General features: G+C 43.7%; 1 protein-coding gene across 1 annotated transcript in view; it reads right to left on the bottom strand.

Annotated features, from left to right (window-relative positions):
• The window catches only part of tbck (TBC1 domain containing kinase), a 93,999-nt gene that overhangs the window by 7,792 nt on the left and 59,797 nt on the right, over positions 1-26,410 (bottom strand). Inside the window, exons 24-25 of the mRNA XM_083766219.1 lie at positions 13,838-14,001; positions 2,293-2,452 (exon numbers count right to left, since the gene is read on the bottom strand). Of these exons, the coding sequence (XP_083622345.1) occupies positions 2,293-2,452; positions 13,838-14,001 (324 nt within the window). The remainder of the gene's footprint in view (positions 1-2,292; positions 2,453-13,837; positions 14,002-26,410) is intronic.

Below are 26,410 nucleotides of genomic sequence, written 5' to 3'. Positions count from 1 at the left end.
CAATATTGTATGTGGCAACTAAAGGGATTCTGATATACGGTAGTACTTTTTCCAGCGTTGTTGGAGAATGCTTTGGGGATTTTAACCTCATACTCAAGTTGAACTGTGAAAGAACACTCTTCCATTTCTTCAGGCATCAGAGATTACAAGGAATGAGTCTGGTGGCTAGGTGAGAGGTAATCTCTCTCAAGACAGATTATGCTGTGCAACACACTATTAATTGTTGCAGGACACACACACACACACACACACACACACACACACACACACACACACACACACACACACACACACACACACACACACAGGTTGCTGCTGTATGCTAGCCTCGCATAGCCAGCCTTCATCTGCCTTTACTTCATGGCCGAAGTGGTGACGAGCCAACCAGATTTGTCTGGAACCAGGCTACTGCATAACCAAGTATTAAAAAATGGGGTGGGACATTGCAAACAAAATCTAATCTGTATGCAGTAACAATGCAAGGAAGACCTCTTAACACAGATTTAAATTAACTGCTCAGGGTTGGATGTGTCTGAGGAGGGAGAGTTGTGTCTGAGGGGAGTTGCAGTATATTCAGTGAGAGGTGACAGTGCTTCATGTCTGACTGGCTATGTGACATGCCATGGATAATAATTCTCCCAGGAATACTGTAGGTGCATGGGAGTTCATCTCACCGGTCCTGTCTGATTAGTCTGTTCATCATATGGTTAGAGAAAACTGGTTTGGTGTGCAAAAAAACATAACACTTTTAATAGACGTATAATATTCGTCTAAAGGGCCGTCTAAAAATGCAATAAAAAACGTCTAAAAATGAAAGTTCTATTCTTAGATTAGACGTTGATTAGCGGTTGATTAGACGTCTATATATAGACAGTCTATATATAGACAGTCTATATATAGACAGTCTATATATAGACGTTTAAACAACGGCTCGAAATTACACTGAGTAATCAAACTCATTTTCAGTGTCGTCGAGTAATACAATATCATATAAAAAATCACACCCGTGTGAACTGAGTGGTGCAACTCCCTCCCCCAACCCCCCCCCCCCCTCTCTCTCTCTCATTAGCAGTGCAGCACTGTCTCTCTGTTTCTGGCACAACAGCGCCCCTACTGGTACTCAGTCATACTGGTGCTCATTAACGTCACATAGGTGAACCAACACATAGGCGGACACATAGGCACGGACATTGCTGTTCCTTGGAGTGGTTGCACCACTCAAAAACATCACAATACATCAGAAGATCAGGAAAAGGAAAACAAAAGGTATACATGTGAATTACATAGTACATGCGAGTTATATATTGTGGGGATCTGTATGCTCACCAAGGCTTTAAAACGACTCAGGGGTACCAATGTGGTCAATTGTAATGTAGTTTGCAGGTCATTCCATGTATTAGGGCCAAGTTCAGAGTTAACTTTTGGTACCTTGAATTTGGGGGAAATGACTTGATCTGGTGTGGTAGGGTTCAGAGTCCCATTTAAAAAAACATACATGTAATTAAATATTACAGACAATGACATAACAATGACATAACTAAAACTACTGGATCAAACCTAATAGCTCCACTGGTTGAAGATGCATTTATCAGGTCTATGGGCTATTTTCTTACAATAAACATTAACTAACGGCGATTACATAAAATACCACAATTGCCTAACTTGGAGAGAGGTTCGCGAATGCATAAAAAAATAAAATCCCGTGATTTGTCAATTTCCCACCGAAAGTCACACTGAACCATGGATCTGACTGATGAATCTGGACATGAACAGAGAATGTTTGGAACTACGCAGGGGGCTCCAGCTACGCGACTTCTGCTTGGCGGCGAGATCAAAGCGTGTCGCTATACTCTCTTACTAGATTACTCTGGTTCCATCTAAGCATTACTAATGTAACACAGATGGTTCCATTTCTAATCTGTCCCTCCAGTATTTCCTGCCCCCCCCACCCCCCTTCTAGAAACTGCAATGGTGTGATCAATTCACCCTGTAAAAAACAAATATTGGGTATATTTCAACAATAGCTTTTACATGGTTAACCTCTTTTCATGTGTTTGTAGAAGGCAACACGCATCCCTTTTACTGTACACAGGGATCTGCTTCAGAATTAGTTGCTATTATCAATTACCATTATAACCACTGAAATGGAAGCACACTTCAACATGCAGATCACGGGAATAATTCATCTCAACAGCAATTTATGCAGAGAGCAACCTCACAGCTTGTGCGTGTGTGTGTGTGTGTGTGTGTACGTGCGTGCGTGCGGTGGTGTGTGTGTGTTTGTCTACTTACAGTTGTGGCTCTCTTCATGGCATGGCTGATGACAACGATGACTCGTCCTCTATAGTTCTGGAGGAGTCCCGCTGCAGGACACTGGAGCACTTCATCATCAGCGTTGAACACAGTGCTGTATGGGACGTTGATGCTGCCAGTAATATGACCTCTGTTGAAGCTGGACACGCTGCTGTTAAGGCTCAACACATTCAAAAATAATACAGTTGACATTGTCCACGTTTGCATTTTGTTTCCGTATACTGTAGATACAGATAGAAACATACAGTATGGACAGCGGGGGGTGTTTCTGATGATGTTTTGTTCCTAGACTAGGAATTGCAACATGGAGCTACATTTTATGATTACAATTTAGGCATTTATCAGACGCAAACCAGAGCGACTTACAGTAAGCAAGAACAAAACATGGGAATACATCAAATACATGAAAAATAGTCATCAAGAATCATGAGTAAGCTAAGAACCTAACATCCGTCTAACAGTGGAATATCTATACAATTAAACTATCTGTATACTGTACACTAGATGCTGTCTAGATAAAATTCTAAATTACATAAGTTGAGCCTTTGCATATGCCTATGCAAGGCATAGGAACGTAAGGTCGTTGAGGTTAGGGCAAGTGCTACGGGCTAAGATGGAGTCTGAAGGGGTGCGTTTTCCTCCTCGCAGGAAATGGTTTAACAGAGTGGCAGCCAAGTCTATGGACTTTTAATGTTTGTTTCGAGTTTTTTTAACAGAGTGGCAGCCAAGTCTATGGTCTTTTAATGTTTGTTTACAGCAGTAAACGCCATGTGACATCTATCTATAAATGCACCACGTCTCTGTACGTTACGGGTACTCTGACACGGGTACAACGGGCATTGCATAGCCCGGTGGGGCATGGATCTCCAACTTCCATTGTCACCGACTCGGTGCTCCTAGACAATATAGTCACATTATGAATGCACTTTTATCATATATATTCTACAGAAATGCACCTACAAAAATAATGCTGAGGCAAGTTTTTCACTCGGGTGACAAAGTAAACTGCTAAATCCTATTCCACTGACAATAAATAGAGTACCTTGACATACGCATTCAATGTGGATTCAGTGGATACCAGGAAAGAATATACTGGCTCAACTCTGTTCATCCTTTACCCAAACAGCTACTGTACATGATTCACCAATTAATGCAGCACTTGTCTGAGTCATGACAGAATGGAAAGAATGGACAGAGAGAGTGTCAGAACTCTGTAAGAAACCTTGCATACTGTATAAGCTGAGTGGACAAAAACAGTTCATAGAAAGAGGGGAATGGGGAAGTGAGAAAATTATAAGTCAGGTAAATGAAAGGAATAACTTCCTCTCAGAATGGAAGTAAAATGTGACTGAGATCTAGGAAAAAGGGGGTGGGGGCTATAAATGACATGAGAAACTGAAGGGAAAAAAGAAAAGAAGGAAAACAAGAAAAGAAAATGAAGAGAAGTGAACAGACCAGGGGCTTCATTAATAAAATGGGCTTCAGATCGAATGGAATCTTCAATAACTACTTAGACAAAGTGATAATCAAGCACATGGACATAAATCATAAAACCTTACTTGACGTGGGAATGATCATATTACAGTAAGTGCACATCCTCTTAACTGCAGAAAGCCCTTATGACATCATGGCATTTCATCAGTTACAGTTACAGGTGTACCCAATGTGTTTTCAATAAAAGAGAATTTACTCAACCATGGCTGTTATCGGAAGACAACTGTGCATTTTGAAGAGAACACATTTTCAGAGACAGTAATTACTTCCTTGCTCACAATGATGAGTGGCTTAGATGTCGCTTTTATTTCCCCAAGGAACATTTTCTTAGGTTTGTGTGCCGACACACTATAACCCTGCCATATCCGTACTGTTCAAGTACTCTTCACTCTGAGATACCTCACTACAGGGACTGTCTAGAGGGAACTCACTCTGAGGTACCTCACTACAGGGACTGTCTAGAGGGAACTCACTCTGAGATACCTCACTACAGGGACTGTCTAGAGGGAACTCACTCTGAGATACCTCACTACAGGGACTGTCTAGAGGGAACTCACTCTGAGGTACCTCACTACAGGGACTGTCTAGAGGGAACTCACTCTGAGATACCTCACTACAGGGACTGTCTAGAGGGAACTCACTCTGAGATACCTCACTACAGGGACCGTCTAGAGGGAACTCACTCTGAGGTACCTCACTACAGGGACTGTCTAGAGGGAACTCACTCTGAGGTACCTCACTACAGGGACTGTCTAGAGGGAACTCAGTGAGATACCTCACTACAGGGACTGTCTAGAGGGAACTCACTCTGAGATACCTCACTACAGGGACTGTCTAGAGGGAACTCACTCTGAGGTACCTCACTACAGGGACTGTCTAGAGGGAACTCACTCTGAGATACCTCACTACAGGGACCGTCTAGAGGGAACTCACTCTGAGATACCTCACTACAGGGACCGTCTAGAGGGAACTCACTCTGAGATACCTCACTACAGGGACTGTCTAGAGGGAACTCACTCTGAGGTACCTCACTACAGGGACCGTCTAGAGGGAACTCACTCTGAGATACCTCACTACAGGGACCGTCTAGAGGGAACTCACTCTGAGATACCTCACTACAGGGACCGTCTAGAGGGAACTCACTCTGAGATACCTCACTACAGGGACCGTCTAGAGGGAACTCACTCTGAGATACCTCACTACAGGGACCGTCTAGAGGGAACTCACTCTGAGATACCTCACTACAGGGACTGTCTAGAGGGAACTCACTCTGAGATACCTCACTACAGGGACTGTCTAGAGGGAACTCACTCTGAGATACCTCACTACAGGGACTGTCTAGAGGGAACTCACTCTGAGGTACCTCACTACAGGGACTGTCTAGAGGGAACTCACTCTGAGGTACCTCACTACAGGGACTGTCTAGAGGGAAATCACTCTGAGATACCTCACTACAGGGACTGTCTAGAGGGAACTCACTCTGAGATACCTCACTACAGGGACTGTCTAGAGGGAACTCACTCTGAGATACCTCACTACAGGGACTGTCTAGAGGGAACTCACTCTGAGGTACCTCACTACAGGGACTGTCTAGAGGGAACTCACTCTGAGATACCTCACTACAGGGACTGTCTAGAGGGAACTCACTCTGAGGTACCTCACTACAGGGACTGTCTAGAGGGAACTCACTCTGAGGTACCTCACTACAGGGACTGTCTAGAGGGAACTCACTCTGAGATACCTCACTACAGGGACTGTCTAGAGGGAAATCAGTGAGATACCTCACTACAGGGACTGTCTAGAGGGAACTCACTCTGAGGTACCTCACTACAGGGACCGTCTAGAGGGAACTCAGTGAGATACCTCACTACAGGGACTGTCTAGAGGGAACTCACTCTGAGGTACCTCACTACAGGGACTGTCTAGAGGGAACTCACTCTGAGATACCTCACTACAGGGACTGTCTAGAGGGAACTCACTCTGAGATACCTCACTACAGGGACTGTCTAGAGGGAACTCACTCTGAGATACCTCACTACAGGGACTGTCTAGAGGGAACTCACAACTCACTCTGAGATACCTCACTACAGGGACTGTCTAGAGGGAACTCACTCTGAGGTACCTCACTACAGGGACTGTCTAGAGGGAACTCACTCTGAGATACCTCACTACAGGGACTGTCTAGAGCAGGGATGTCAAACTCAAATACACAGTGGGCCAAAATGAAGAAATTGGTACAAGTCGAGGGCCGGACTGTGTTTCAACACACGCAACATTTTTGGGGAGAGGGGTAGCTGAAAGCTGACCACAAGAGATATACTTTCACTGCTGATCAATAGTGAAGAGAAGACGCAGGCTTGCGCTTGCGGGCCCTCGATACACGTGTGACAATGCACTCGCAGTGCATTGTGGGACTTGTAGTATTATGGTGGTCCGTGCAATATACCAGAGGGCCAGTTCTAATAGTAATTAAATATCATCCCGCGGGCCAAAGATAATTCATTCACGGGCCTGATTTGGCCCCCGGGCCTTGAGTTTGACATATATGGTCTAGAGGGAACTCACTCTGAGATACCTCACTACAGGGACTGTCTAGAGGGAACTCACTCTGAGGTACCTCACTACAGGGACTGTCTAGAGGGAACTCACTCTGAGGTACCTCACTACAGGGACTGTCTAGAGGGAACTCACTCTGAGATACCTCACTACAGGGACTGTCTGGAGGGAACTCACTCTGAGATACCTCACTACAGGGACTGTCTCTGAGGTACCTCACTACAGGGACTGTCTAGAGGGAACTCAGTGAGATACCTCACTACAGGGACTGTCTAGAGGGAACTCACTCTGAGATACCTCACTACAGGGACTGTCTAGAGGGAACTCACTCTGAGGTACCTCACTACAGGGACTGTCTAGAGGGAACTCACTCTGAGGTACCTCACTACAGGGACTGTCTAGAGGGAACTCACTCTGAGATACCTCACTACAGGGACTGTCTAGAGAGGGAACTCACTCTGAGGTACCTCACTACAGGGACTGTCTAGAGGGAACTCACTCTGAGGTACCTCACTACAGGGACTGTCTAGAGGGAACTCACTCTGAGGTACCTCACTACAGGGACTGTCTAGAGGGAACTCACTCTGAGGTACCTCACTACAGGGACTGTCTAGAGGGAACTCACTCTGAGATACCTCACTACAGGGACTGTCTAGAGGGAACTCACTCTGAGATACCTCACTACAGGGACTGTCTAGAGGGAACTCACTCTGAGATACCTCACTACAGGGACTGTCTAGAGGGAACTCACTCTGAGGTACCTCACTACAGGGACTGTCTAGAGGGAACTCACTCTGAGATACCTCACTACAGGGACTGTCTAGAGGGAACTCACTCTGAGGTACCTCACTACAGGGACTGTCTAGAGGGAACTCACTCTGAGGTACCTCACTACAGGGACTGTCTAGAGAGGGAACTCACTCTGAGATACCTCACTACAGGGACTGTCTAGAGGGAACTCACTCTGAGATACCTCACTACAGGGACTGTCTAGAGGGAACTCACTCTGAGATACCTCACTACAGGGACTGTCTAGAGGGAACTCACTCTGAGATACCTCACTACAGGGACTGTCTAGAGGGAACTCACTCTGAGATACCTCACTACAGGGACTGTCTAGAGGGAACTCAGTGAGATACCTCACTACAGGGACTGTCTAGAGGGAACTCACTCTGAGATATTCACTACAGGGACTGTCTAGAGGGAACTCACTCTGAGATACCTCACTACAGGGACTGTCTAGAGGGAACTCAGTGAGATACCTCACTACAGGGACTGTCTAGAGGGAACTCACTCTGAGATACCTCACTACAGGGACTGTCTAGAGGGAACTCACTCTGAGGTACCTCACTACAGGGACTGTCTAGAGGGAACTCACTCTGAGATACCTCACTACAGGGACTGTCTAGAGGGAACTCACTCTGAGATACCTCACTACAGGGACTGTCTAGAGGGAACTCACTCTGAGATACCTCACTACAGGGACTGTCTAGAGGGAACTCACTCTGAGGTACCTCACTACAGGGACTGTCTAGAGGGAACTCACTCTGAGGTACCTCACTACAGGGACTGTCTAGAGAGGGAACTCACTCTGAGATACCTCACTACAGGGACTGTCTAGAGGGAACTCACTCTGAGATACCTCACTACAGGGACTGTCTAGAGGGAACTCACTCTGAGGTACCTCACTACAGGGACTGTCTAGAGGGAACTCACTCTGAGGTACCTCACTACAGGGACTGTCTAGAGAGGGAACTCACTCTGAGGTACCTCACTACAGGGACTGTCTAGAGGGAACTCACTCTGAGATACCTCACTACAGGGACTGTCTAGAGGGAACTCACTCTGAGATACCTCACTACAGGGACTGTCTAGAGGGAACTCACTCTGAGATACCTCACTACAGGGACTGTCTAGAGGGAACTCAGTGAGATACCTCACTACAGGGACTGTCTAGAGGGAACTCACTCTGAGATATTCACTACAGGGACTGTCTAGAGGGAACTCACTCTGAGATACCTCACTACAGGGACTGTCTAGAGGGAACTCAGTGAGATACCTCACTACAGGGACTGTCTAGAGGGAACTCACTCTGAGATACCTCACTACAGGGACTGTCTAGAGGGAACTCACTCTGAGATACCTCACTACAGGGACTGTCTAGAGGGAACTCACTCTGAGGTACCTCACTACAGGGACTGTCTAGAGGGAACTCACTCTGAGATACCTCACTACAGGGACTGTCTAGAGGGAACTCACTCTGAGATACCTCACTACAGGGACTGTCTAGAGGGAACTCACTCTGAGATACCTCACTACAGGGACTGTCTAGAGGGAACTCACTCTGAGATACCTCACTACAGGGACTGTCTAGAGGGAACTCACTCTGAGGTACCTCACTACAGGGACTGTCTAGAGGGAACTCACTCTGAGATACCTCACTACAGGGACTGTCTAGAGAGGGAACTCACTCTGAGGTACCTCACTACAGGGACTGTCTAGAGGGAACTCACTCTGAGATACCTCACTACAGGGACTGTCTAGAGGGAACTCACTCTGAGATACCTCACTACAGGGACTGTCTAGAGGGAACTCACTCTGAGATATTCACTACAGGGACTGTCTAGAGGGAACTCACTCTGAGGTACCTCACTACAGGGACTGTCTAGAGGGAACTCACTCTGAGATACCTCACTACAGGGACTGTCTAGAGGGAACTCACTCTGAGATACCTCACTACAGGGACCGTCTAGAGGGAACTCACTCTGAGGTACCTCACTACAGGGACTGTCTAGAGGGAAATCACTCTGAGATACCTCACTACAGGGACTGTCTAGAGGGAACTCACTCTGAGATACCTCACTACAGGGACTGTCTAGAGGGAACTCACTCTGAGATACCTCACTACAGGGACTGTCTAGAGGGAACTCACTCTGAGGTACCTCACTACAGGGACTGTCTAGAGGGAACTCACTCTGAGGTACCTCACTACAGGGACTGTCTAGAGGGAACTCACTCTGAGATACCTCACTACAGGGACTGTCTAGAGGGAACTCACTCTGAGATACCTCACTACAGGGACTGTCTAGAGGGAACTCACTCTGAGATACCTCACTACAGGGACTGTCTAGAGGGAACTCACTCTGAGATATTCACTACAGGGACTGTCTAGAGGGAACTCACTCTGAGATACCTCACTACAGGGACTGTCTAGAGGGAACTCACTCTGAGATACCTCACTACAGGGACTGTCTAGAGGGAACTCACTCTGAGATATTCACTACAGGGACTGTCTAGAGGGAAATCACTCTGAGATACCTCACTACAGGGACTGTCTAGAGGGAACTCACTCTGAGATACCTCACTACAGGGACTGTCTAGAGGGAACTCACTCTGAGGTACCTCACTACAGGGACTGTCTAGAGGGAACTCACTCTGAGATACCTCACTACAGGGACTGTCTAGAGGGAACTCACTCTGAGGTACCTCACTACAGGGACTGTCTAGAGGGAACTCACTCTGAGATACCTCACTACAGGGACTGTCTAGAGGGAACTCACTCTGAGGTACCTCACTACAGGGACTGTCTAGAGGGAACTCACTCTGAGATACCTCACTACAGGGACTGTCTAGAGGGAACTCACTCTGAGATACCTCACTACAGGGACTGTCTAGAGGGAACTCACTCTGAGATACCTCACTACAGGGACTGTCTAGAGGGAACTCACTCTGAGGTACCTCACTACAGGGACTGTCTAGAGGGAACTCACTCTGAGGTACCTCACTACAGGGACTGTCTAGAGGGAACTCACTCTGAGATACCTCACTACAGGGACTGTCTAGAGGGAACTCACTCTGAGATACCTCACTACAGGGACTGTCTAGAGGGAACTCACTCTGAGATACCTCACTACAGGGACTGTCTAGAGGGAACTCACTCTGAGATACCTCACTACAGGGACTGTCTAGAGGGAACTCACTCTGAGATACCTCACTACAGGGACTGTCTAGAGGGAACTCACTCTGAGGTACCTCACTACAGGGACTGTCTAGAGGGAACTCACTCTGAGGTACCTCACTACAGGGACTGTCTAGAGGGAACTCACTCTGAGATACCTCACTACAGGGACTGTCTAGAGGGAACTCAGTGAGATACCTCACTACAGGGACTGTCTAGAGGGAAATCACTCTGAGATACCTCACTACAGGGACTGTCTAGAGGGAACTCACTCTGAGATACCTCACTACAGGGACTGTCTAGAGGGAACTCAGTATCCCAGTCATCTCTTAACCGCATGCCTACACACCCGATACTGGTTTATCGAAATTATCTTAACTCTTAATCCACCAGCATTTATTGAAAAATTAGGATTTAATTCAGGCCAGCAATTTTTTTCATTTGATTTAGTCGCGAGACATGGCCAAAGCATTTGCGGGGGTCCCCAGCCCAAAACGTTGAGAACCCCTGCAGTACGGTACAGTACAGTACAGTATAGTACAGTACAGTACAGTACAGTACAGTACAAGTAGTACAGTACAGTACGGATAGTACTACAGTACAGTATGATACAGTACGGATAGTACTTTACAGTACGGTACACTACAAACACTACTGTAATGTACAGTACAGGTAGTACAGTATGAACAGTACAGTACTGTATAGTAACACTGTCATGCATTACACCATGACAATACACCATGTTGTTACACAACAAATGCTATCTTATTTCCAACAACTACTACCCGTCTGCATTTACACCCTCTTCTCCATGTGCATCAAAAAAGATACACACTCATTACTCACACCAACACCTTCCTTGCTCACTACAATTAGCACTAGCAGTGCAACATTGAAAGGGTGACAGCGTCACAAGGGAGCCAACGACAAAGGCCGGTCGAGTTTCTAGACATAATCAATTAAATTACCTTTAAAATCCCATTCTGTTACCACATGTTACCTTAGTAATGATACAAGTAAGTGACGGCTGTTAAAGCTAGACTAATAAAATGTCCATTATCTGTCAGATACCAAGACAACTAAATCAGGATTTTGCTCGTTCAAATCCATACAAATCTTAATACCCCTCTTTTTGTGACCGAACAGACCCACATTATTGGTTTAGCCTGTGAAATGCAGTGCTGGTGGACTAGGAGTTCGACAAATCCCGTGGTCAAATCCTCCTTTTGTTCTTTTGGGGTTAGCCCGAGGAGGAGCGTCTGTTTATCAGGAGTCTATAGTGGCAGGGATTTGTGCTGGAGGAATTGACATTCTAATCCTCACTGATTAATGACTCTTTAACCTTCTATCCCCTCCTCTTCTTGAACAATCACCATTCCACTGACAATGCTAAGAGGACGCGATCGAGGCTCACTTTGCAGGCAGTGAAAGTTTGAAAGTCAGCATTGTGTTGAATACTTCAAGACAAGCAATAAAAGAAGAAGAAATATTGTTGATTTACAACTTCGAAATTTCCGTCTTTGATGTTTTGTGAAGAGCCATCCATGACGGATTACGATGCTATTTGTTCTGACAACCAGTTGCCTTAAATTTATAATCGAAAGGATTTAGATCAGATAAAAATATGAGAGCATGTGCACGCACGCACGCACACACGCACAACAAGATAGCCAGACTAGGTATTGTTTCACACTATAAAGAAAAGAGGCAAGCTGGTTGGATTGAAGTAGCCCAACTGATGAGCAAGGTTAATGTATGTAAAGGCAGGGCAACACTCTATCTATCTACACGCTATTCATTCTTTGTTTAATGGGCAAGTACTGTCCAATGGCCAGCCATCATGGAAAACGTGAAAATAGTTTGTGTATAATGTGCAGCCAAGGCTACAAATCAAATGCATGGGATGGGTCTGAGATGTGTGTGGGTCTGAGATGTGTAGGGCTGAGCCAGCAGAGACAGCACAATGTATTCTCCTCAGGTTCCGCGAGGAATGCATCAGAAAGCTTAATCCCTAGGACCACCCTGTCCTCTTCTCAGATTGAAGGGAGTGCTAAGGCAGCTTGGCCTTACGAGAGGGGTGGTTAAGTGAAACCCTGCAGAGATTGTTTGGGGTGTTTGGCAGTGCGTGACCAGGGTAGATCATTGCCTCATCGCACCCTGAGTCTGGCTCAAGCTGGTCTTTGATGGGAGCTGAACTACAGTGTACCTACGGTTTCACTCTCAGAATCAAGCAAAACATTAGCATCTGCTCAGAAGCTCATGGGCATAAGATCAGAGATCTGATTCAGACAAATTTAGGCATTCTAGATCAAGGCTACAAGGGATAAAGAGAGAATCCCTTTTACCGTAACTGATTGTATGCATACAGTATACATAGTGTAAAGTCTTTGTATTCAGTACACAATTTCCTTCTGAACCTTGTGATAACTTGTTCATGTCAAAATCAAAGTGAAATTATTTTGCATGATACATTTCGGACAAAAAAAAAGGACAAAAATATCTCACGCACACGCACACGCACACACACACACACACACACACACACACACACACACACACACACACACACACACACACACACACACACACACACACACACACACAAGTCTGAACAGCCTTGAATCAAAGACAAAGGATAGCTCAAACAACTGCTGCAAATGTGTCAATAATGTGTTTGAGTTCACTTTTACATAAGTTGAGCCTTTGCATAAGGTTGTCGGGACTAGGGCAAGTGCTACGGCAAGTGCTACGGGCTAAGATGGAGTCTGAAGAGGTGGGTTTTCAGGCTATGCCGGAAGATTGGGAGTGAGTGTGCAGTTCTGATTACAATGGGAAGTGCATTCCATAGTTTTGGGATCAGAAGGGAGAAGAGTTTGTCGTTTTAGTGAAGGTACTTCCAGCTTCCCTGCGTTGGCTGATCTGAGTGCACAGGAGGGTTTGTAGGGTTCGATCAGACTTGCAAGATATGGGGGTGCCATACCTTTGGTTGCTTTGAATGCCAGCATCAGAGTTTTGGCTGGTTGAAGACCAAGCGGCAAGTGAGCTGCGGCATTTTGGATCAATTGGAGAGGTGTGCATGCTGGTAGGCCAGTTTTGACATGACTGATGTCTGGATAAAGAGCTGGGCTGACTCCTGGGTGAGGAAGGGTCTAATTCGTTGAATGTTATAGAGTGTAAACCTACAGGATCGAGTAACTGCTGGAATGTGTGCTTTGAACGAGAGTTGACTGTCCAGGACAACACCAACACCATTCCTGTTAAGTGAATATTGCATGCCATGTCTTACTGCAGTCAAACTTGTTTGACTGCAATAGCAATTTTAGGAGCTTTCAAACCTGCAATAATATACTATAAATCAATTTAAAGATTAAACTGATACTCGCTTAGTGGGTACTCTAGAGTTGAATAACCATGGTGTGAATTCAAACACCTACCGGTATGTGTGTGTATACTGTATAAAATTCTTACAACAACAAAAGTTTCCACAGCAGTTGATCAGTGAATCTGAAAGGATACTCCTCAGCACAGCGGATATCCACAGCCACAATTTTGGGCTTGCTTGATTTTGTCCTCTTGAACTGTCCACCTGGAGACAGCTCACACAGGTCAATGAAGTCCTCAGCCGAGATCCGAGGAGAACCCTCCGCTTTAAGGTCACTCAGCGCCAGGGGCTCGCGGGACTAGAAAGGGCAGAGAATTACACTATATGAGATCATTATTATTCAAGAGTTGCATTTGATCAGAACAAGAAAATGTTCCACAGAGTGGCTGTGGAGATGTAGATGTGGTCATGAGAATGCTGAATATTGATGCATTTCAGCACTTTGTGAAAGTTACCAGCAAAGATCATAGGTTAAGTCCCAATGTTCCTCCAATATATGAAATAAAATGAATGAGCTAAGTTCTACTGTTTATCTATTCTAAACAAACTCCAAAATATCCAAATAGCTGGCGATTTCGTATAGCTATGGATTGGACATAAGTATAAAGATGTAAATATTTAAGAGTGTTGTTTAAGTTAACTCTGGCATTTACAAATGGTATTAAATGTTTTAGTAAATCTTTGAAAATATGGCTTAAGTGGTAACTTAAAAGATTTTAAAAGAATGTGTCTATTTATATTTATATATCTACTGTATCTCCCTCTCCTTTCCTATATATAATGCTGTAGTTTCTCGACAGACAGCTGTACAATTAGCACACTACAATGTATTTGTGGATATTATTACAGGAAGGTTATTGTCTGTCAAAAAACACATCAAATATGTTATTTGCTGTTGCCATGGTTCGATCGATCAATAATTCACTATATTTCACTACTGTATATCCATGGGTTTCTGAAACTCTTCCCAGCAAAACGAGCCTCGTCTCCAAGCTCCTCTTCAATTCTGAGAATCTGGTTGTGCTTGATCGATCGATCGATCAATCGATTAATCGATAGATGATCGATACCTTTATTGATCCCTGCTGCGCAGCACAGCAGTTAAGAGTTACAGGAACAGTGTAAGGAAAACACTGTCGTATACAGAAATACAAAGACAAGACTGTCATAACAGAGCAACAGTATACAATAGTATACACAGAACTATCTTGCACTATGCAGAAAAACAGCAACACAAGGTTACAGTGTCCTCACCACATCCCACACCAAAACAAATTAAGTGACCATTACAATCAGTGCAATATGCCACTCAAATAAGTGTCCATTTCAATCAGTGCAATGTAAGACAAAAGTGACAGTGTTCCCAGTGGTGCAATCAGCACAATAGCTCAGGAATAAAAAGAGTCTGCACACAATTTTCTGTTCCCAGATATATCTTTAATCTTAAATGGGTAACGTTTCGAGCCGAAGCTCTTCCTCACACCGGCTCGAAACGTTACCATTTAAGAGTAAAGATATTTCTGGGAGCATACAACGGTGTGCGGACTCTTTTTTATCCTGTCACTGTTTTTGATCCGGCACTCAGTCACAGTCTTTTTGGCCGTTTTTCAGCCTCTACTGCCGCAATCAGTACAATAACCACAACCGATGTTAACTGCGGAGCTACGACTAGAAATGCCCTGCCCACAAGGAGCGAAGAACATCAAGGTTTCACTATGTGGTAGTGGTGTTTTACGTGGTCACTATTGATGTGTGCCCTTGGGTTCCCCCTCCATAGAATGGCTCTGCCGATGCCCTGTCCATACCGTCGATAGCCCAGTAGCCATCCTATCCTATTTTTTTCTTCTGAAATCAAAGTGTCCTTTACTAAGGCATTTCAACCTGCAGGACTAAAGGAGAATTCCAGAGTAGCCCTTTTATTACCAAATTCTGATGATCCATGAACCACTGGTAGTGGCGAAAAAATAATAATAATAATTATCTATCGCGTAGCTTTAAGCAGGGAGGCAGTCTCCCTGCTGTAGGCGGAAGGACCATTCGTGACAAAACACTGAAGGCATATCACACATCATGGAGCACAGATGTAAAAGTAAAACAAAAATTGTCAAGCGATCTAAATAAGAAATTAGCGATTGACCCACGGTCGGAGCTGCAGTGTGCTCTGTTTGGAGTTATGTCATTTTTCACTTCTACAGTACCACTCGTTATTGGATATAACAACATATTATTAGGTAAGAAAAATGGTTAATAAAGAATTATCCTGTAAGTAGTAGGGCTTAGGCCCTTGAGCCAAGCACTTTACACCAGATAATGCAGTGGAGCTATTCTGTTCCCAACATTAAGCCCTGACAGACTGTCAGGCGTCAGCCATGCGCGTGTTATCAAGAGCGTTTGCAACAGCCATCAATCGGACGCGTCAAAACCTGTCTCCCAGAGCTTGGTTCGGAATGTTGACGCTGCCTGGCAAAGACCAGAGTGAAGGAGAAGAGAGTGAATAAAACAATGAACTCCCAGGGTGTGTGCGTATGTGTGTATACTGTATGTGCTTCCAATGTGAATTCTTGACGCATGTCAGGGACACTCCCATCAATTACGCTTTCAATGTGTCACAGCCTTTAGATGACTGTGGCTGCCGTCTGCAGGATTTGCGAAAATCTTTTGAAAATGTGCGAAGTAGTGTTACTATTAAAAAGCATGCCTGCTCAGCACATAACATATTCCCTAAATATAGAGTTAAATTAAAGAATGCAAAAGAAAACAAACGAAAAAGAAAAAACATTAGAAAACCTGCCAATTGCAATTAAATTAATGTTGACATTTCAAGTTATCAAGCTGTTTTATCGAGTTATTTCACACTCACCACATTCTTGTAGAAAGACAAAACAGCGGGGGTGAGTAAAGGTCAGAGCTGAGCTCTATATCACTGATGCATAACATCATGAAAAAGATCAATCTGCAATAACAGGCAGTTCTTTCATCCTCCTAGCCAGTAGTTGACGTACATCCCACTAAGGTTAAACATTTCCACCCAAAATGAGACATTTTTGATCCTAACATTTTTATCCCATGATTTTGCAACCCATTTTTCACCCAGACCCCTTTTCCACCGGTTGGGAACCGGTTCAGCTCAGAACCAGTTTTTAGTGAGCCAGACCTCCGAAATTGGAACGTTAATTATTAATTGAATGGGCAAACCATACCTATATTAAATTGTCAATATACATAAATTTATATATGATAACCCTTCTACAGTACTAGCTTTTTCATATTTTCTATTTTTTGCATATTTTCCTTCATAAAACCTAACCTAACAATTTCAGAAAATGTGTAATACAATGAATAATTGTCTTCGTGTAAGTAATCAACTGGGGAAGTTTCATGGTGAGAACTATTAATTCCAGTTTACATTGGAATTTACATTTACAAAATGTGTGATGAATATGAAAAAGCTATTCCTGTGGAAGGGTTATCATATATTAATTTACATATATTGATCCTATAAACAATTTAATATAGGCATGGTTTTGCCCACTCAATTCATAATTAACATTCCAATTTTGGAGATCTGGATCATGGACTAAAAACGGGTTCTGAACTGAACCGGTTCCCAATTACAACCCGTGGAAAAGGGGCCCCAGTGTCAATTATCTAATGTAATCCTGGGCGCTACACTTCCTCTGCCAACCTGGGGGGGGCAGCGGACTGACCTCATGCTTCCTTCTTTTCACCTTACAGGGGAGAGTTTCCCCGGCCGGACGTAGCACATGGAAGGAACACGTTATTCCGACCAGTTCCTTTCCCCTCCATCAGGCGCCCCGGCTGGCCAGGGGGAGGCAGTTTAGAGACCAGGATTACTGCATGATTTTTGTGAGGTTACCTATACCCTAGGGGACACGGAGAGAACATGCAACTCCACACAGAAAGGCCATTTCACCAACCCCGCCTCAGGTATGGGCACTGTACTGATGCCGCACGCACCCACAGCATCCCCAGTGGGCCAGCTGGAATCGAACCCAAGACCTTCTAGCTGTGAGGCGACAGCAGTACCGACTGTGCCACCGTGCAAAAATCTATCACGATCCCAAGAAATCCAGGCGTGCCAGCAGGCGTCTGCCTTTCATAGACCAGTGTACTGGAAGTATATTATTTCAGAGCATGCGGTGCCCTCAGATATAGAGGACCCTGACATCCACCTAGATCCATGACCGTGCAGCAGTCAGTTTGTGGATGTCTACCCATAGATCTATAAATTCTATTCGCTGCGCAGGATTTACACAACAATACCTTTTCTGACCTTTTGGAATCTCTCTCCTGACAAATATTCCATATTAAAATTGAAAAAAGAATCTAAAATGACTAAACTAATAAAAAACGAGACTAAATCTAACTCTTTTCAAAAACAAAATAAAAACGAATTAAAAATTCGAAACAATAATAATCATTTTGGCATTTGAATGTAATCAGAAATACAGATATCTCTCCCAGGACTCTCAGACAAGCGTGGAGACCTTTCACAGTCAACAGTTTTGATTGGCATGAACACAACAGAAGAGTGAGAGACAAACCGATGGGTCAGAATGTGTAGTGGTGTGTGTGTGTGTGTGTGTGTGTGTGTGTGTGTGTGTGTGTGTGTGTGTGTGTGTGTGTGTGTGTGTGTGTGTGCAAATAGAGATAATGAAAAGGTATAAAGGAGTAGACATTGACCTTGTGGTCTTTTTTAGCAACACAGTCATTAAAGCAATTACCATCAAAGTTTAGACAAAATACAGTTTCAGATACAGTATATGGCGGTTGAAATTCCGCTACATGGGATTGGAGGGACCCACCAAATGTTCACCTTGTTCAAATAAACAAGACACCATTGGACAGGAATCGAATGGGTAAAATCTGTGAAGGAATGCTTTTAAAGGATTATTCTCTGGATTTCACAAAGAAAATAGATATGGCCCTCTCAGGATCCAACAGAAACAGGGCCTCAGCTGATTGCTACATCAAAGTTAATCTTTTCTGTACACATTATTAAAAAAATAATTGAACGATAGATATATGGTCAGGGTCAAGACACGTCAATCAAGACATTGCTGTCAACTGTTGACTTGAGTCGATAATCTAACTGGGCTAGCGACAGAGTCACAAAAGGAGCTAATGAAATGAAGACTAGTCTAAAACCAAATAATGCTCATGTTACAAGATACTGAGCTATCATGGAAAGGCAAGTGTAAAAGGCAATATTATGTTTGACATACAGTACCGGCTCATTTAACCCATTCTGACCGGGCACCCATTTTGGTGTTGGCATCATGTTATGCTTTAGCTATTGAAAAATAGCAGATCTACAAGCTCGTATCGCGCCACCGAGTGGCGCGATACGAGCTTGTAGGTCTGCTATTTTTTTTTAAATCGAAGAACGACTGACATTTTTAGAATCTGATCTCAGGTCAGAATGGGTTCGTCAGACCAGTGTGTGTCCGGCGGAAACCTTGTATGAATCTGATCTCAGGTCAGAATGGGTTAATGAAAGTGGTAATGAATTTGTAGGTATAAGATCGGCTCAGCGGTGTGCAGACACAGAGACACGGACCCTCTTATAATAGATGGCTGGACGACTGTCGAGCCACTTAAAAAATTCTGATTGTGGCCGAGATTTCAACACAAATGAAGAATAGTATAATAGATAAATGTGTTTTACAGAGTAAACTAGAAAAAGTCCCCCTCGGGGCACAGGGCTCCACCAAGGCATGGTCAGGTTGTGGCCTCCTGGTGGCGCTATAATAGGCCAATGTGAAAAGGGTGACATTTCTTCTCACGCCTTGGATGGCAATTGGATGATTTGAGGCATTTTGTTCCAAAAATGTGATTTGCAAAAATCCATCTGTTGGTGGCGCTAGAACAGGCCAATGTGAAAAGGGTGAGATTATATTCCTCAGCCTAGTATAGGAAAGTCTGAAAGATTTCACGTAAAACGCTCCGTTCATGATTTGAGGCTTTTTGTTCAAAACGGGCCAATCCTGCAAACTTTGAAAGCCAATGTTAGCCAATTAGGATGGGATCTGAAATATCGGACAGTTCCATCTTGAACACGACTATAGGGGGATTTTTGGACAGAATCTGGAGTAGTAATATAAAACAATGTGTTTTTCAAAAGTCGGCCTCCTGGTGGCGCTATAACAGGCCGTTCTGGAAAATTTGGGGCAGAGGTTCATCGTTGGCATCCAGGGAGTATGCGTGCAAAATGTGTCACCGACCGGGTTAACGGTGCTGGAGATTAGCTGGACGGACAGAGTGGAAAACATACTCTCTCCCCATGCATTCGGCCTGGTGGAGACAACAAAATACAATGAATTGGCACACGGATGATTAAAAGAATGGAAGTCCAGAGGACGTGAAAAAGGGAAACAGAAGGTTCCTCAAATAGAGCAAAAACATTGGAGTTCAACAGCACCTTAAAAGCACAGGAATGGCTCACAGACATGCAACACATTGGAGTTGTTCCTCAGGCAGCTATCCAGATGGTATATATCAACACCCCCCCCCCCCCCCCCCCCCCCCCCCCCCACAGAGGCTATTATCTCGTAGCCTAATCTTAACCCTAGCGCAAATCATAACCCCTTTTTTCTAACCCTAAAATTGCCTCTGTTAGATGCGATAAGGGGTGGAAGAATGTAATGCAAGATTTTCATTAATGTAGTTTTGGTGCACATGAGGACAGAACTATACATACTACAGTCACACACATACTCTATGCACACACAAAGTCACAGCGGAAATAAGCAGCCAAACTCTCCATGCTTGGGGGTTGATGGTAGCTGTGTTTGTGGACTTGAATGTTGTGATGCCAGGCATTGCCAGCCTCCACTGGCTTTATGACACTCACACATTTCACTGGCTTGACATTTGCGTGTAGGTCACAACATGTTGCAGTGCACCGCTTTGTGAGCTTGTAGATCTTCTATTTTCGGTTTGTGACACAGGCCAAAAGGACCAATCGAAATACACCGCTTTAGTGACATTCTAAAATCATCCCCTCTCCTCATTACATACAAAAACAGCTGTGGGTGTGGTTAGCACATAGTGGTTGGAATACCACATAAGACATTAAAGTTATGGATTGCGGCTTTATCCTACTGTATATCCAGTCCTGTGATACGAGTCAGAAGACGCTTGGTTGTGAGAGCTCCAGAGGTGGGAGGAAGTCCCTATGTTGCAAGTCCAAGTCGAGTCTCAAGTCTTTGCTCTCAAGTCAAGTCAAGTCTCAAGTCTTTGGCATTCAAGTCCCAAGCAAGTCCAAGTCCTGAACATTTTGTTTCGAGTCCCAACCAAGTCCTAAGCATTTTGTTTCAAGTCCCAACCAAGTCCTTACCTTTTGTTTCGAGTCCCAAACAAGTCCTAAGCATTTTGTTTCAAGTCCCAACCAAGTCCTTACCTTTTGTTTCGAGTCCCAAACAAGTCCCACCAAGACATAATACTAATTAATGATATGTAAAGATTTACATAAATCATGAGCATTTTCCACAATTTGCATCCATTATTAAACAAGGGTTCTGGAGTCTACCAACATAATGCAGATACTGTACTTTTCAATTTCCTCCGTGAGGACAGGGTTTAAAGCACCACTCTGTACAATGTGGTGGTTGTAGTTTGTCTCTCTGCTCTTCTATTGAGCCATTTAGATCATGTCAAAGGTCATGTCTCACCGAGACACAGGATCTGACACAAAGTCAATGTTTCCCCTGAGCAAGTAGGCTATTATTATTACAATGGTAAAATGTCATTACTTGCACTGAAACCGTGTTCAAATCCAGGGTAGAAGAGGAATGTTACATAATGCCTCGATCCACTTTTTCCACTCCCGATCCGATACCGATCTAAAATCATCAAAACCGATCCGATTACTGTCTGATACCGATCTGATCAAATTTATTTTATTGTATTCTATGCCTTTTTCTATCCATACTATTTATTATTATTATGCACATTATGCACAAAATTTTAAGGACCCAGCAATTTGTATCTCTGGGACCCCAAATTATTATTTTGTATTTGTTTATATTGTAAAATCAATGTCAATTTAGAGTGTACAAATGGAACCTATCATTTGGCTGGGAGTGGGGACCCCTGATCCCCAAACCGTGCACTGTCCACACGCACAGTAATGGCTAGTGGCTAGCCTAGCAGCCTGCACTGTGCAGCACTGCCACTGAAGTGTGACTGGGGCTGCCAATGCCTCTGTAGCGCACACTGCTGGAGGAATAAAGTCCTGGAGTGGAGTACTGGAATGGACTGGAATGGACTGGAGTGCTTGCAGTGCTTGGAATGGATCGGTCATTTTCGCTGTAGTCCGATCCGATCCCGATCACGTTTTTTGGCTGATATCGACCCGATATCCGATCCGCGGCATCCCTTTATCAATACCAAACCATTTTACATGTCATAAAAAAGATAATCAGATGCTGTAAGGTATTAAGTGACTTGAAAATGTTCAAGTCAAGAGGGCTCAAGTCAAGTCAAGTCTCAAGTCCTTGGCGTTCAAGTCAAGTCAAGTCTCAAGTCTTTGGCATTCAAGTCCCAAGCAAGTCCAAGTCTATTTTTGATTTGATCAAGCAAGTCTAAAGTCATCAAAATCGGGACTCGAGTCCAAGTCGAGTCTCGAGTCTCGAGTCCAAGTCCCCACCTCTGGAGAGCTCTATAAATTGAACAGTAGCTACATTAATGTACTGTAATGTTAACCATGGATATGGTTGCAGCTAAATGTGTCAATGGCTCTGAATAAGGCCTGAGAATGCTAATGACCCATTTAAATTGCATATGCTTTCCTTCATAAAAATCATGCTGAGTTTTCAAAGTAGTAGTACAATATATTCTGCATTATGCCCCTGCATGCAATTCAAGACGTTCGGCATATGACGCTTTTAAAAAGCGGGCACTATTCTCTAGGGAATTTCTTCAGCGGTAAAGGGATTTCTTCTGCAAGGCATGGAGCCAGAACAACGCGTAGTATAATTGAGGCCATGATCTGAGAAAACGCTGACATTGATATTATCTCCCGCAGCACACATGCACCAGGCTCATGGACATTGTACGCACACAACATACTAGTACAAGAAGACGGGTGTACCCACAGACGGATGCACACACAAAGAAAGGTTTTCCCCATACATTCTCCAGTCTATAATTCAGGGTTCTATCCTTGTGAAGTGAAAATCTTTTTCTCTAATAGGGCAGTCTCTCTTAACGAGAATTCATTTGTATTTTTCGCTGACAGAAAAGGGAACCCACTAAAGTTTTAGGGACCAGACATAAACATTTTACATATCTTTGGTGTCTCTGGATCTCAGCCGATGAAATGAAATGAGTATTGAATAAGCAACTCGACTGAGCAACTTGTGATGCATCAAAGCAGGGGAAGGTCATGGTTTTCTTGCATTGTGTTCAGTTATTGCTGAAATGGCATATTGACAAATTAAATCCTTGACATTAGAATATAGCCTGAAGCTAAAATGGAATCATATTTAAAGGTGCCGCCAGAAATACAATAATTAACTGATGCTTCACAATGTCCTCTCAGTAACCTGTATCACTTGTGGAAAAATGTTCTAAATGAACAAATAAGTAATTATTTTCCTATGGCAAATCAGATGAGTTGTAAATTACATAACTGACATAGAGATAACAAAACTAAGTTATCTTCTACAGCACAAACCGCTGTTATGTGGATTGAATGCATACTGTAGTGTACTGTACATACTGTAGGTATACTTTAACCCATTTAGACTCGAGGGCGATTTTGAAAAGGCCTTCTAAGTTGTTGTTTTTTTTTAAACTAAAACTTCTAAGACCTACGGCAGTTTTATGAAAGACACCCTAAAACCTGAGGTCTTTCTGAGAAACTTCACAGAATTTTGAGAAACTTCACAGAATTTAAAAGTACCGAAAAAGGAGATGTGCACACATTCCCGGCTTCAGAGATAAAGTAATCCTGCCAGGCTGCCACTGCCTAAATGGGTTAAGTGTGCCACTGGCAGCATGATCTAATTTTGGAGACAGTCGGGTCAGATTGTAAAAACATTTTTGCACATGGAGCCTAGTAGAGTTTCAGTTTGTTAACATGGTGCCCTGAAACTGCTTTGCCGGGCAGTGACGATGGTGGATGGTCACCATGGCGCGTTCACAGATTGTCTTTTTTGGAGCTACTGTATTTGCAAGTCCAACATGTTAGCAGCAAGAGGCTAGAAAAAGAGGTTGCTGTGCCTTCCAATAGCTGACTATTATAGTCATTATTATTAACCTGATTTAATTTGTGGCCCAGCCAATCACTGACTCATGGTGATAGTGTGGTCAGATTATCAATCAATCGATTGTGTTCGACCTAGGATCAGTGGCACTAACGTAGTATACTTGAAGTATAATTATTGGTATCACTTTTTAATATTAAGTTTATATTATCATTAAAATCTTTAGCAAATTATTTATACTTTGTCGTAGAAACGTGATTCGTGGTTCAGACCTTCCGAAATCGCAGTTCCATCGCAGGCCGTTTGGCCTAATTAGTGCCCCCTTAGGGCCTTGTAGACTAGAGGGTGGAAACTCAAATTATTTCCTTGAAAATGTACCAAACAAATTGTCGTCCCGGCCGAAATATTCACTTTACACGCATGTTTGGTGATATTGTAGCCACACTTGTCCTCTTTCACACAATGTGACTACCAAAGCACAGAGACATAAAGAATGTGAACTACGGCCCTTTAAGTGACATACAGTCAAGCTGCTCATTGACCTCCATTGTATGATTCTTACGAGGAAATTATCGTGAAGTCAATACTTAACTCGCTCTTATAACCACATTTTGATCGTACCAACACCACAATCGCACATGTTGTACCTCAATGTCTCAGGCCACTCACACAGCGAGCGAAATTGCGTTCGACTTTTACTTTTTGCGATAGAGCAATTTGTTCGGGCATAGGTCTTTCCCATTGAGGCCCTGTCATAGTGCTGGCACTGTTTTACTCTTGCAGAGCTGAGACATATAAAGGCCTAATTACAGGGCTGACGTTAGAGTTGTGCTTCTCGAACGGAAATCACGAACGGAATGTCCAATCCACCCCAAATTTGAATCAGATGTCGCGGATGGTTTAATCAACCCAGAGCCAAAAGCAATTACATTTTCATCCATCCAGGAGGTGCCGCAAATGCTAAAAATGTAACTGTATGGTGCAAAAACATGATTTTTGGGGGATAAATCCCCTCCAAATTACTTACACATGATCACAAGGTTGAAGTGACATTGTAATTGGCTGGCAATATTATTGGGAGGGGCCTATGTAAGCGACTGTGGCAACCACACTTAGCAATCTTCCAAAATTGTGACCTTTCTAGTATTAAGTTGTACCTGTACAACTAAAACTTTGGAGGTTCATAATAATTATTAAAATTAATTGAATGAATTATTACATCAGTCGGCCTCATGGTGGCGCTATAACATCCCACTTTGCGTTTTTCGTCAGGAAAAAAATTCCTCCAAATTAGAATTTTCTTCAAAACACACTTTTTTCTCCTCCTACAGATTTTGTCCAACTACACATGATCTCTGGACCTATCCGATTAAAACACCACAGGCAGTCTTTTGGCAGTCCGTATCGCTCGGCCGTAATCGTCGTCCGAAGTTAGTGGGAGGGGCCCGCTTTACAAAAAATGACACAAATTGCGAACGGAATGTCCAATCCGTCCCAAATTGGAATCAGATGTCGCGGGTGGTTTAATTAACCAAAAGCAATTCCAATTTCATCCATAGGGTGCGCCGCAAATACAATAAATTTAACAGTTTCTTGCAAAAATATTAGTGGGAGGGGCCTATGTAAGCGACTGCGGCAACCACACTTTGCAATTTTTTATTTTTTATTTTTATTACGACTTTTCTAGTTAAAAATGTATTTGTGCTAAATGTCCTTGTCCAATGTTCTGTTGCTTAGATATGACTGTGTGCAACTGGGCATGTGCACGCACTCGCACTGTGCAGGTACACAATCACACATGTATGTATGTATGTACGTACGTACGTACGTACGCACGCTCGCGCATGCGTGCGAGTGCAAGGGGACATAGGTGAGTGGACAGATGTACATGGCGGTGCTGAGATTCAAAACACAACAACATTTCTCTAGTGTTTTTATCCTTGGGGCCACCATATAGGTGTCTTGAAACAAATAGTCATTAGCTGTTATGAGCCTTTGACATTTGACCACTATTAGGGATGCACCGATCCGATACTCGTATCGGAGATCGGCACCGATCCAGGCTAAAATTCTAGATCGGGTATCGGTGGCAAATGGGCCGATCCATTATCCGATCCGATCCGATAATTATGTGTAATTACAGTATGAAAACAACTCTACCTCCTCTGTGACACAGCAGTGTAGTATTGACAGTATAACATGTGGAATGCAGCCAGGCTAGCCTGCGCACACATTAACCTGGTCTAATTGCTGCACAGTCATTTAATAAATAATTCAGTGCATTTATATCTGTGTTTGTTACATTTTGTTTTACAAAGTTGGGAAAGTAATGTTTAAGTCAAGCCTTGATGTTGCCTTACACAAAATAATGATTCCAGACTCCACACAGTGAGGCATACAGCTTAATAGGTTATTACGTTTCTTTGTGGGGGGTATCGGATCGGTACTCTGTATCGGCAGATACTGGACCCCCAT

The sequence above is a fragment of the Protomyctophum parallelum genome (assembly GCF_964188405.1).
Source record: "Protomyctophum parallelum genome assembly, chromosome: 5".
In the NCBI taxonomy this organism is placed as follows: Eukaryota; Metazoa; Chordata; class Actinopteri; order Myctophiformes; family Myctophidae; genus Protomyctophum; species Protomyctophum parallelum.
This window is presented reverse-complemented; position numbering and strand designations above follow the sequence as displayed.